The 14,334-nt window shown below is 35.6% G+C and overlaps 1 protein-coding gene across 1 annotated transcript; it reads left to right on the top strand.

Moving 5' to 3' along the window:
* The first annotated feature begins 4,803 nt into the window (after positions 1 to 4,803).
* Positions 4,804 to 6,368, top strand: LOC121460709 (olfactory receptor 6C68-like). The gene is made up of 2 exons (XM_041671168.1): positions 4,804 to 5,715; positions 6,345 to 6,368. The coding sequence occupies exons 1-2, from the start codon at positions 4,804 to 4,806 to the stop codon at positions 6,366 to 6,368; spliced, it is 936 nt and encodes a 311-aa protein (XP_041527102.1).
* The last annotated feature ends 7,966 nt before the right edge of the window (positions 6,369 to 14,334 follow it).

Here is a 14,334-nt window from a genome sequence, read left to right as displayed (position 1 = left end):
GTTTACCCCTGTTTTATTTTGAATTTTTATTTTCCTTTTATTAAATAATTTTCATAATGTCCATGAGTTACTTTGTAAGGATAAAGTCCTCTTATGCCAGTTTTATTACCATGGACAACACAGAAAAACTTTAAGTAGTATTGTTTGACTCCTGCTGTCCAACACCAACAGTGTGTGTAACGTAGTTATATTTTCTCATCCCCTGGGCTTTTCCCAGTTATTGCCTGTGAGGGTGTGATTGCCCAAAAAAAAATTATCTTGATTCCTAAGTGACTTTTAAATATGAGGCTCCAAGGAGTCTTTTGTTTCTTGCCTCCACTGTCTTCTATTATGGTTGGAATATATAAGATAATAGTAACAGTCTTTAGTGCTAAATGTATCCAGAAACTCAACTATCCTTAATTAATCAATTGCCCATCGCAAAACCAGCAATTTATGCTGTGCGTTACTGTATTGTGGCTAACAAGGAAGCAAGAACACATCTGTGTTTTAAGTGACAAATGCTCTCTCATGGAGGAAAATATGTGCCAGGAGCTCATTGTATACTGCAGGACCATTTTAGGATGAGTTTAGCCCTGAGAAAACCTAGTGTTTACATCTCTGATGCGGTCTCACTGTTCAGCCTGGGCCTTGGTGTTCGCACCTACAGATAAACTGTCAACCGATGTCAGGCAATGACCTCAAGCCGAAGGGTAAGAATGAACATGACTTTTACTCCACTTATGTTTATGTGTATTACTGTATGTCTTGTATACACAGTTTCAGAAAAAGATGAGTGAGAAATATAGATATTTTCCCTTTAATAAAAGTTTTAGACTTAGACAATCAATTTTGAATACTTGCATTAGTATTTTTTTATTAAATATTTTTTTATTGAGAAAAGGAGAAAATAAAAAAAACAAGTTTCCACCTCCTCCCAGCCTCCCATTTCCCTCCCCCTCCTCCCACCCTACGCCCCCTCCTCCCACCCTTCTCCCCCTCCCCCCACTCCTTTCCCCCTCCCTCTCCAGTCCAAAGAGCAGTCAGGGTTTTCTGCCCTGTGGTAAGACCTAGGACCTCCCACTTCCGTCCATATCTAGGAAGGTGAACCTCCAAACTGGCTGGGCCCCCACAAAGCCATCACATTACGTAGGATCAAACCCCCGTGCCATTGTCCTTTGCGTCTCATCAGCCCTCATTGTTCGCCATGTTCAGAGAGTCCAGTTTTATCCCATGCTTTTTCAGTCACAGTCCAGCTGGTCTTGGTGAGCTCTCAAATAGATGAGCTCCACTGTCTCAGTGGGTGGGTGCATCCCTCGTGGTCCCGACTTCTTTGCTCATGTTCTCCCTCCTTCTGCTCCTCATTGGGACTTTGGGAACTCAGTCCAGTGCTCCAGTGTGGGTCTCTGTCTCTATCTCCATCCATCACCAGATGAAGGTTCTATGATGATATGCAAGATATTCGTCAGTATTGCTCAAGGATAGGGTCATTTCAGGTTCCCTATTCTCAACTGCCCAAGGAACTAACTGGGGACCTCAGCTTGGGCACCTGGGAAACCCTCTAGGGTCAGGTCTCTTGCCAACCCTAAAGTGGTTCCCTTAACTAAGAATTGTGGTTCCGTGCTCCCCTGTCCAACCTTCCTTTATCCCAATCCTCCTGCTTTCCCAAGGCCCGACCTCCTTCCCTTCTAACTTTTCTCTCCCCATCTCCCCTTACTCCCAACCCTCCCCACCCCAAGATCCCAATTTTCTCCCCGGCAATTTTGTCTACTTCCCTTAGCCAAGAGGATAACTATATGTTTTTCCTTGGGTTCCCCTTCTTACTTAGCTTCTTTAGATTCACCTATTGTAGACTCCGTGACCCTCATTTATGGCTAGAAACCAATTATGAGTGAGTACATCCCATGTTCATCTTTTTGGGTCTGGGATACCTCACTCAGGATAGTGTTTTCTATTTCCATCCATTTGCATGCAAAATTCGAGAAGTCATTGTTTTTTACCGCTGAGTAGTACTCTAATGTGTAGATATTCCATACTTTCTTCATCCATTCTTCCATTGAAGGGCATCTAGGTTGTTTCCAGGTTCTGGCTATTACAAATATGGAACCAACCTAGAATCATATGTGAAATTTTTACTGGAAGGATAACCCTAGAAATTATTACCATGCCTGATTTAGAAAGAGGCAAAAATTTCTCACAGACATAGATCTATATTTTAAAAGATTTTAAAAATTAAACATATGCACAAAAGTAAAATGTTATTTTACTGAGATTTTATTATTCATTCTAAGTCTCTAGAAAACATCACTTAGATGAATATTATGGGATTCTTAAATTTTAAACATTTGTTCAAGTCTGAATTCAGGAAAAGCCATAAATATATGATTAAATCTTAAAGGCCGTCTCTAGATCTAGACAAAACTGAACAACAAAAGAGCAGGGTGGCAAGTTGAGACTGTGAAAAGAGGAAGATGCGTCCTCATGTAGGGACTTAATTCCCATCACTTAGGATGCAGTGACAGAGGATAACAAGCTTGAGGTCAGCATGGGCTAGACAATGAATGGCTATAATATATAAACATTATATATATATAATCTATATGTAATATATATATATATATATATATATCCCAGTGAGAGGTTCTCAGAGTGTGAGCTTCAGTCACCTTCTGATGACAATGGACTCACCAATTTGATGTAAGCTCTATCATATTTTATCTCCCATTTTGTTTTTTATATTTATTTTATTTGGCCGGAGACCCATCCAAATGGTGACGCTCAGTATACGTGGAGCCAGGAGTATCTGAATGCAGTGTTCACTCAAGCCAAAAAAAAGGTATCTAGAAAGACATTGTTCAAAGGTCTACACGTACATGAATCAAGACTTTAAGTTAATAGATTCAGCAGTACAGATACATAGAGGAAATAACCTCCTACATTCTACAGACTGCAATGCATTTAGAGTCCATGAAAACTCATATAAACTTTTAAAGGTTCCTAAGAGAAAGAAATGATTCTTGACATGATAGACATGCCGCATATTACATACTTGGCTGAAATATTTTACTAAAGTCCATAAACATGCTAGTTACTATGAATATGTCACTACATTTTTAAAATAGCTCTCTGATGGAAATGTTTCAAAAGAATAGTAAAACAGCTTAATCTCAAAATACTTTATTTATAATCATGTAAAAAATACTTTGAGCTCTAAAACATAATTTATATGTTAGAAAACATAATTTATAGAAAATATTCTCTAGCAATATGTTTGGGGAAATTTTACCTTAGTCTAACTGATGGTTTAAAAAAAAAGTCTCTAGCTTCTGGTCCTAACTTTTCATGGAATGAAACATTGCTCAAACATAAAGTAATCAAATTACTAAACAGTCTAAGGAATAAAACAGAAAAAAAATTAGCTATATTTGACATTTTTATATCTCTCTGCCCTGATATTAAACATGAAATGAACAAATAATTGTATAAAAGTATGCATTTAAGTGTTGTCCATAACTATTCTATTACATTAGTTATACAAATATTGCTTCTAACTGTGGCTTCCTTTATTTCTCAATTATTTTGGTTTAGACAAAAAAATGTGACTAACTCTTCCTGTGTTTGGGTGACCAATACATAATACTTAATTTGTAAAAATTAAGCATTCAGTCAAGTATGGTCCAATAAAGAGAGTACAGTAACTAAAGCATACTAAGACTCTGAAGAATGGCTTGCCACTGATCCAGGAAAGAGTGGGCACATACTTTGCCTATTGGTGTCTCAGATTTCACACTTTCAAGTGAATTTAGGGACAATAAGATGTGTGTATAGGTTTCTTATACTCTTTCTTTATCTCTTTTTTCTGATTGTTTTCTTGTTTGTTTTGTTCTAGTCTGTTTGTTTTTATTTTCTTATTGTATTATTATTATTACTATTTACTATTATTATTAATTGTCTTAGTTGCTTATATTCTAACAATAGAGAGAGAAAGAAAAGGGGGGGATTTAAGCGTGTGAGAAAGTTGGAATGATCTGGGAGGAGTTGAGGTTGGGAAACTGTAATCAGAATATATTGCATAAAAAAACTATACTCAGTTAAAAAAAAATAAACATTATGGCTCAGTAGGTTAAAGGTTTTTGTTTCTAAGCCTGAAATGCTGAGTTTAATACTTGAGGCTCACATGGTAGAAGTAGATAATCAAGTACCACAAATTGTCCTCTCACTTCAATGTACATACAGTATAGCATGTACATACATACATACATACATACACACACATATACATTTAAAAAATAAATAACCTGGAGATAATAGGCATCCATACTTTGCAGGTTATTGTAAGGTAATATATATGTGGTACAGTTAGAATATTGCTTGATGTATATCAAAACATTTATATTTGTTTAATTGTTCATAATGAGTTAAATCACAGAAAGATATACAATGCACATTTTAAGTAAATAAGATTAGAAGTTAGATAGCAACATTTTGAGAATTAACTAATGCAGAATGTAGCTCTGAAGAAATGGGGAAGTGAGGAGTGTAGTTTGTAGTGAGGATATTTTGCAGTTTTGTTTTAATTTTCTCCCTAATATGTTTTATAAACTACACTCACCTGAACAACTAACTAAAACCATAAATATATATGGACAAGCATGTATAGTCTCACTAAAATTTGTCACATTAATAAAAATAGCACACAGACATTCGGTGAATTGAATGAATAGTTATGAAGATGCTCATCATTGATGATTTTTGTCATTGAATTCTACAGGTCAAGTCTCCCTGACATTAACATTTAGGTTTGGAAAATTCCTGAAGTTGATAATGAGAAACCACACATCAATTACAACATTCATCCTCTTGGGACTCACAGATGATCCTCAATTGCAGGTCTTGCTTTTTATTTTTCTATTTGTCACCTACCTATTGAGTGTAACTGGTAATTTAACCATCATTACCCTCACCACAGTGGATCCCAACCTTAAAACTCCCATGTATTTCTTCCTCCAAAATTTCTCTTTCCTAGAAATCTCATTTACAAGTGCCTGTGTCCCAAGATTCTTATACAGTATTTCAACAGGAGACAGAACAATTGCATACAATGCATGTGCAACTCAAATATTTTTTATAGATCTCTTTGGGGTGGCTGAATTTTTTCTTCTGGCCACCATGTCGTATGATCGCTATGTGGCCATATGTAAACCTTTGCACTATATGACCATCATGAACAACAAGGTGTGTAGAACAATGATTATTTCTTGTTGGATAGCTGCGTTCATGATTATCCTACCACCACTTAGTTTAGGTTTGGGTCTGGAATTCTGTGATTCTAATATCATTGATCACTTTGGATGTGATGCAAATCCTATTCTGAAAATATCATGCTCAGATACATGGTTAATTGAGCAGATGGTAATAGTCTCCGCAGTATTGACCTTCATCATTACTCTTATATGTGTAGTCTTTTCCTACATATACATCATAAGGACAATTCTAAAATTCCCTTCTCTTCAACAAAAGAGAAAGGCCTTTTCAACCTGTTCTTCACACATGATTGTGGTTTCCATCACCTATGGCAGCTGCATCTTCATCTACATCAAACCATCTGCAAAAGAAGAGGTAACCATTAATAAAAGTGTGTCAGTGCTTATTTCTTCCATATCACCCATGCTGAATCCTTTCATATATACTCTGAGGAACAAGCAAGTTAAACAAGCTTCTCATGACTTACTCAAGAAAATTGCATTTCTTTTAAAGAAGTGAAGTGTGCCCAAGTTGACAAATCAAGGTATCCTCTCTTCTTGTTTTTCATTATAAATAACAAGCTTTGTACTTTCTTGGACAACAGACAATTATGTGACCTCTTATGCTTTTTGTTGGTTGTGGTGCTTTTGTTGTTGGTGGTGGTGTAACTACCCACAGAAATCACGAAACTAATAAGGAACCATGGGAGCCATTAGCTTTTAAGAAAAGACAGAGAGATACAATTTACAAGGTATGAAGGGGGAATTGGAGATAACAAAACAATAAAGGTTAAGTGTTGTGGGAGATGGACCAAAAGACAGAAGTGGGATTTGAGAAGTCATTCTTAACAATGAAAGTCTTCTAGAAAGAAAAAATAGAAACTTTAGAAGCTTCTTAACATTATATGTATACATATATAAAAGGGCTTAAATAGAATCATTTAATGGGACAACAATGCTCCTGCCACATATCACAGGTAAATAAATAAAAAGCCTAACAACAGGTATGGAATACCTCTTTTGACCTTGTTGATTGGTGAGGTCACATAGACCCCCCACAAACATTACATACTACTGCCAATGGTTGCCCTCCAGAAGTAACACCCTGTTGCTGAACACACCAAATGCTTGAGTAACAAAATATAGAGAAATCAAACTGGTGCTCACCTGGAAGCTTCATGCTTTTGACTAATTGTCATAATTCCTAAAGGCATAGTGATGACATTTGGGAAGCAAAGTAATCATCAGCCATATCCAGCTGTGAGCCTTGAAAGCTACAACAGTTTGAAAAGTTATAACCACTACTGTACTAGTGGCATGAATGTTATGTGAGTAGCCAACCATTTTCTAGCTAGACTTAAGACACTCCACAAAATAAAATTCATTCCCAGTACTATTAATGAGTCTGGGTAGGTAATAGGCCCTAAGAGAGAACCTGTTACTATTCTGCTAAATAGACCTAGTATTAAACCAACTACTAAAGATAAAGTATTAAATTGATTCCTAAAGACCTATACCCATAGATAAGTTTATCTCTCAATCCTCATCTCAGAATCTTCTTTTATGGTAGATGATGAATAACATGGAAACCCACAATTGGCCAACAGGCAAGAATTCACAGTGTTCAATCCTTAATTAGACATCTAAACCATGCTTCCTTAACCCAAAGTTCAAAGATAGGATAATTATTGAAGAGTATATAGAAAGATTATGAGTTGATGTGAGATTCTCCTCTGTATGCTGTGAATATGTTTTACTACCATTGGTTAATAAAAAAGCTGCTATGGCTTATAGCAGGACAGAATATAGCAATGCAGGAAAATTAAATGAATGCAGGGAGAAAGAAGGCAAAGTCAGACAGATGCCATGTAGCTGTCCAAGAAACAAGATGTGAGGCAACAAACCCTGAGCATTGTGGTAAAATATAAAATAATAGAAAAGGGTTAATTTAAGATGAAAGAGCTAGCTAGGAATACACCTAGCCCATTGGACAAACAGTGTGGTAATTAAAATAGTTTTGTGTGATTATTTGGGTCTGTGTAGCTGGGAAATGAAAGCACAGTATTCATTTACATAATGGCACCCAATGTGGGGCAACACACATACACATACAGCCTAAGAAAGCATTTTTTAAAAGGGTGGAGAAGGTTCTAGGCCCACAAAAACAGGAATCAACTGGAGCTTCTTGATAGCCGCATTTTTTTCAGTTAGCCTCTGTTTGCTGGCTGTAAGCAGAGGCATAGCTCCTTTAAGAGACAGTTTCCTGGTTTATGCTGGTGGCATGAATGGCTCTGGATCTTTTGGGAAGTCCTGCTACAAAGTAATTAAATGGGGTTTGTGAGTAGAGTGCTATAAGTTGCTAACTGGTGATATAGACCTGCTGTGTCTCTAGAGCTAGGGCAGTTAACATGGTTCACAGAGGCTGTGAACATACCTCTGCCACAGTAGACAGGGCAGAGCCAACTGGCAAAGCTGCAGCATTAGCTCTAGCCACATCTTCTTAATAATTAAAAAAACTCTCCAGGTCAGAAAAGATTACAGATATACAATAAGACAGAATCAGACAAAAAAAAAAAACCTTTGAATGGGTCGTACTGTTGGATAAATGTACAGGGGCTTAGGAAAGAGAAAAGAAAGAATACAGGCAGTCATAGATAAAAGGAGTAAAAGTAAAATAAATATTACAAAGTAGTAGAGTAAAAAATAGTCATGTAAAGATGGAATATAGAGAGAGAATGGATTATGTGTATCATTGTGTTTTCTTTGGATTTTTTGACTGTTAATGAGTTAATTGCTAGGAAAAATATTTGATTCTTGGACTGCTCAACTAAACCAACATATATATATATATATATATATATATATATATATATATATATATATATATATTAAAGGTATCTTGACTTCAAAATTTGAGTCTACGGATATGTTACTTTGGAAAAGAGGCTCTGCTTTTGTTTCCACAGAAGAGAACATGTGGATTCCTTCCAGGCTAATGTAGTTTGATGGAACAAGGCCCACTAAAAGGTGTCCATGAACCCTAAAAGTGCTTCGCCCAACAAACAACATACAGGAGTTTGGAGAAAACAATGCCCAATCATTCTATAAATGATTGTTTATAAATGTTTGTTTTCATTGGGTTGGTTATAAGTAGCTAATGGTCACAATCAATCTCTTTCTAAAATAAAATAAAATAATGGGACATTGATATGTACATTGGTATGGACTTTGGTTTATTGATTCAAATTTAAGATCAATTTTATTATATCTGTATTTCTACTCTTGCTTGAGGTATTATGTTTATATAGCTCATTTTAAAATGTAATGTATAATTTAAAATTACAGATTTATAGACAGTCATTTATAATTGTCAAACATAGTTAGGCTAGTTGGGTCTTCTAGATAGAGATATATTTCAGTTAGATAATCTTCAACAATTTAAAGACACAGAATATGGCATTTAAAAGGTTTTAAGAACTTGCACTTTTATTATCAGTGAGACATGACTATTTCTAGCAGCACCAATTAATTCAGAGAGGTTGATGGGCATTGAAGAAACTTATTATGGAATTTGCCTTCAATGTAACAAGGCTAGCCATTTGAGGAAGAAATTGCTCTTGAGGGACTGCTTGATGGTATGCTATATAAACTGGGCATGCAGGCCCCACATAAAAATGACTACTGAACTTGCCAAAAGAAGGTGAGATAGCCCTTCAAGATTCCTCCTTCATGAAAAGTTTTCCAGACATTCTGCAGCACATACAAGAAAGTGAATGACAAACTGCCAATATAGACAAAACATTCTTTCAAATTTCCTGCTTCATGGAAGAGTCTGCCATATAGTATGGGCCTGTAGGCTGCAGATGGATATCCCAATGGTACAGAAGAACTTTGGGTGACTGTCCAGGCAGCAAGATGCCTCTGTCAATTCTAGAGTTTTGGAAGTTGCTCACAATGCACTTCCTGTTTACTTAGGTAATATTATATCCTTCTGGGGTCTTTGATGGAATTGAAGACATATAGTTATAGTTACAATTTTCCTTAGTTATGATAAAAGACAAATTAGATATGAAACTTTATACTCACAAAGATAAAATAGATGATAGAATATTTTCCATATACAAATAGACTAAATATTGTTACTGTAATTCTTGTTGGATACCTGTTTTGTTATATGTAGAAGCTAAACCTTTTCTTTTTATTTTGACAGAAAAGGGGAGATGATATGGGATTCCCCTTTGTATGCTGTGAATGTTTTATTACTATTGATTAATAAATAAGCTGCTTTGACCTATGGCAGGGCAGAATATAACTACATGGGAAAACTAAACTGAATGCAGGGAGAAAGAAAGCAGAGTCAGGCAGATGCCATGTAGCTGCCCAAGAGGCAAGAGGTGAGGCAACAAACCACGAGCCTCATGGTAAAATATAAAATAATAGAAATGGATTCATTTAAGATGTAAGAGCTAGCTAAGAACCTGCCTGAGCCACTGGCCAAACAGTGTTGCAATTAAAATCATTTTTGTGTGATTATTCAGGTCTGGGTAGCTAAAAAACAAAAGTACAGTCTGCATTTACAATGAGTCAGTGGATGGTTATAAGAAAACAGTGTTTCTTGACACATCAGGGCAGTCACACATATTAACTGATAACGGCTGTCACTGCATGCACAAGGCCCACACAAGATCAAGCCAGACATAATCCATAGCATGGAAGGGGGAGGGTGGTCAGGAGGTCTCAATCCTACTTGGGAAGCTATTGGCAACTGGTGGGTTCTAGGAAAGAGATAGGTTTTTTCAAAGATGTGTCCTCTGAAAGGCTACTTTTGCTCCAATAGATGACCCTACACCCATGCACATTCTGTTAGCAATAAGTCATATAAATGGATTCAAAGCCAGAAATCACATGATCATCTCAATATATGTATGATGTGAGATTTCCCTCTGTAACATTGATAAATAAAGGAACTGTTTGGGGCCTATAGCAGAGTTATAGGGGAACAGAGCTAGGCAGAGAAAACTAAACAGAATGCTGGGAGAAAGAAGGCAGAGTCAGAGAGAAGCCATGGAGCTGCTGGAGACAGATACTGGGAACTTTACTGGGTAAGCCACAGCCACGTGGTAATATACAGATGAATATAAATGAGTTAAATTAATATAATAGTTAGCCAATAAGAAGCTAAAATGAATGTGCCAAGCAGTGATTTAATTAATACAGTTTCTGTGTGATTATTTTGGGGCAAGCATCTGGGAATGAAACAAGCGACCTCCTGACAACATATGCAGAAATGCTGCTGACAAAAATCAGCATAGCTTTCTGACAAAACCTTCAGGAGACTGAGGAGGAGGGAGCACATCTAACAAGATAAAGGGCACATATGACAACCTTTTTACATGCTCAATGTAGAGAATCTCTAGACACAATCAAACCAGTAACAAGAAAACTGTTCATTCTCTCCATTCCTTTTCAACACTTGAAGCCTTAACTAGAGCAATATGCAGAGTTGTGGAGCCCACTCTCAAAGGATACATCTACAAATATTCCCACATCAAAGGATTAAGGAACAGTGTGGGGAAAATGTTGGAAAAAGTGTAAAAGCCAAAGTGTCATGAAGTTTTCTAGAAGACTGTACCTCCTGGTAACATCAGAAGCTATACCCATAAAGCCACATCAACAGGACTGCCTAAAAATGAGCTGAACAAGAGTGACACCAATGAACATATAAGACTGCACAAAGAAAAATCCACTAGACCTCAATCCTGCACAAAGAACTATGAACAACTCAACAAAACTGAAAGAGGTGCCCTCCCCTGAATGCACCAATTGGTTGCCAAAAGATCTGTCCTGAAAACATACATACGAGCAACATTACATGGACTCAATAAGTTATATTTGGAAACTTTTGTATAGGTAAATGTGTATGAAATACATATACACATGGAATAACAATTGATGAAAAGGAATTTAAAGAACAGTGGAGAAAGGAGGGTATGAAAAGAGGAAAGGGGATGGGAGAATGTTATATTTAAATTAAAATCACAAAAATTTAAATTAAGAATGAATAGAATTAAGTTTATGAAGGATGAAGCTGTATTTTTATTTCATTTAGAAGGAAGAAGGGCTCATCAATTTATTTTAAAATTTATTGCTATGACTTGTTTCTAAAAAAAACTCTATAAAGGAAGAAGACATCTATATTAGAAAAATAGCTGTTTAATTTGAGTTTTCTCTACATTCTTGAATTCTATTACTATGAATGTTGTTTGCTATCTATCTGTTATGCCACACCCAGGTAAATCAGCACTGAAAAATTTTAGATCAACAGCATGTCTGCCCACATCATTTTCTAACAGTCGTTAAACTGATTAAAGACTACACAGTTTGGGGGATAATCTTTTTAATTATAAACTATGTGTAAATTCATTCATTCTTTTTTATTTATTTTTATCTTTGGGGCGTTTTCAAGACAAGGTTTGTCTGTAGCTTTGGAACCTGTCCTGGAACTAGCTCTTGTAGACCAGGCTGGCCTCTAATTCACAAAGATTCGCCTGCCTCTGCTTCCCGAGGATTAGGATTAAAGGCATGTGCCACCACTGCCCAGCTAAATTCATTCATTCTATACCCTAGGCAAAAAGCATCTTCTAAGCTTGAACACATTTTTCTGTTCTTCCAGTATCTTCCAGATGAACCTGTGAAGCAGTGGCTTTTTAAGTCATAAAGTTGGATGTCTTCTTTATTTCTAAAATTTCAAAAACTTTTCATCAATTGATTTGAGCAGTTACCCTGAACTCTTCCTCCCTTGGGTTGAAAAGGTGACATATTTGACAGCTGAATTTTTATCAAGAATATGGAAAAACTTAGGTATCTCCTTTTAATCAATTAAATCTATTCTTTGACAATTATGTGTGTATAAGTAACACATTCTGGTTACTCTCATCCCGCACCTCTCATAGCTCCCTCTACCAATACTTTCCCAATGTCCATGTCTTTTGGATCTGTGCAGAGATGGAGAGAGTAGAGTGGGAGAGGCAGGAGCCAATGAGGAGGGTATTTTAGTATAGAATATGATGAAATTATTTATTTTTAATGTGGAAAGTATTTACACTTAGATATTAACTTCCTTTGAGTATATTTCTACTTTTTCAATCAAAACAGATATCAAGCAACATTTTATCTTTTCTTACCTATGAGTTAAGGTAAACACAGAATTTTCAGAAAATTCTGAATTGCCCATTTGCCAGACAGTTATTGATTTATACTTACAATGTGTCTAACAAAACTGTTGTGTATTACTGTCTCTGAGGACACAAGTCCCATTGTTGCTACTGTTTGATACTCTGCCAATTAGTGATTATCACATTCATTAACTGTGTTTGTGTTTGGCCACAAAGGACTCCTTCTTTATCCTCTACATATCCATAAAAGACTGTATAATAAAACGGTCACCTTTCTTTACAATTTGAAATTCTTTTTGTCCAGAAAAATTGAAAACTATCTACCAAAATACTCTAACAATAATTTTATATGCCTTCATTTCAGTTTGGAGATATAATAAATTGGTTACTATGTTTAGACTAAAATGAAATCTTTAATGTGAAGCTAACCAAAAACAGCCCTATCTTCTGTAAAAGAATTCTCTCTCCATGTACATCTTCACAAGGTTAGATCGCCCTTGCACTGTCAGCTGCACCTTTAGGAAAACAAATATAATAGATCACCTGAAGTCATGATTGCCTTACAGAAGAGTAAGTATGCTTTACTCCTTTGTTTGTTCTGAAGTTTGATCACTTCCGTTTTTTTTTCTTTGCCACCATTCCATTTTCTTAGCCTCTGTGGTAGTCACACTTGTGCATTTAAATATCAGAGGTAGCGAAAAACAATATTGGTGTTGCTGGACAAGAAAACGTATATTTATGATGTCATTTTCTGTTCTACAAAAATTAAATATACAAAATAATAGGATTCGTTGAAAATAATTTATATATGCATCCTCAGAATGAATATGGTCATATCTTACTCACCCCTTCTCTCCTAATTATTTAATGTGTATCAATCATATCATATATAAGAAATATGCACATGAGTAATCTCAGGGACAAGGTAATTTTAAAGGCAAACAGAAGTGACCCACAATGACACTTTCATCAATCTGTATACAAATGGAAACTGTAATATCCTTCATGAAATCTCCAAAATAGCTGCAGTATTGTGATTACTTAGTTCAGAACAAGTAAACTTGAAATATTCAACATTAAAAGTATACCTAAACTGAATTGATTTATCAGAACATTCATTTCATATTCAGGTTCAAAGTGGAAAAGACATTACTAGTCAGACAAGAAAGTTTTTAAATCTGCAATTCTGCTATGAGTTAGGATACAGCATGAAAACTTAAGAGTGGAATTTTCATATTTGGGCTCAGTTCCTGAATGATCTTCTCTGAAAGGAAGATATCCTAATCACAATGAAGCCTACCAACTAATTGTTTTTCCAGCACTTGAGTTTCTCTTATTTTGTAGAGATGCTTAAAAAACAGATGTATTTGTCTGATTATGAACATCTAATGCTTTAATTTATAACTACCTTAGAAGACACAACATGCCTCAATCCACCAATTTTAAGAAAATGCACCTCTGGATTTCTTCCAGAGTAAAATTCATAAAACATGAGTAACCATTGAGCTATAAATTTCATAAGAAACCTATTCTAGCTTGAAAAAGAAAGAAAGTAAAATTCTTTATTTACAAAATACACTTAACAGACCAAAATTTTTCATAACACATTTGGAAAGATAATCTTATCTGGATTTGTGAAAAAAATTCCAATTGCATTGATAAAGGAGTGAATGAAAGTGAAGACAATAACATCTTCAGAAATAGATCTAGAATCCTCCTGACATATTCTCCAAATTGCAAAACCCGCACTCCTCCTCTGGTGAATTCACAAAATGAGCATAGAAGGTTATTAGAGGCACTAAAAATTCTCATTTTAATCAAGACTACAAGAACAAAAATATAGTATGCACAATGGCCATTGATTAATGACAAAATAAATTAGCATAAATGTTGAAGCAAGTTAAGTAGCAAAGGAAGAAAAGTAAAATGAAGACATA

Source organism: Microtus oregoni, unplaced genomic scaffold, assembly GCF_018167655.1.
Source record: "Microtus oregoni isolate MIOR12 unplaced genomic scaffold, Mior012 000001F_ref0000356, whole genome shotgun sequence".
Classification (NCBI taxonomy): domain Eukaryota; kingdom Metazoa; phylum Chordata; class Mammalia; order Rodentia; family Cricetidae; genus Microtus; species Microtus oregoni.
The sequence above is the reverse complement of the archived record's forward strand: the minus strand, read 5'-3'. Positions and strand labels throughout refer to the sequence as shown.

Coding starts and splice junctions, on each gene's coding strand:
- LOC121460709 (XM_041671168.1), top strand. CDS start 4,804: ATGAGAAACCACACATCAATTACAACATTCATCCTCTTGGGACTCACA. Junction 5,716..6,344: donor CTTCTCATGACTTACTCAAG/AAAATTGCATTT, acceptor GCTGAACACACC/AAATGCTTGAGTAACAAAAT.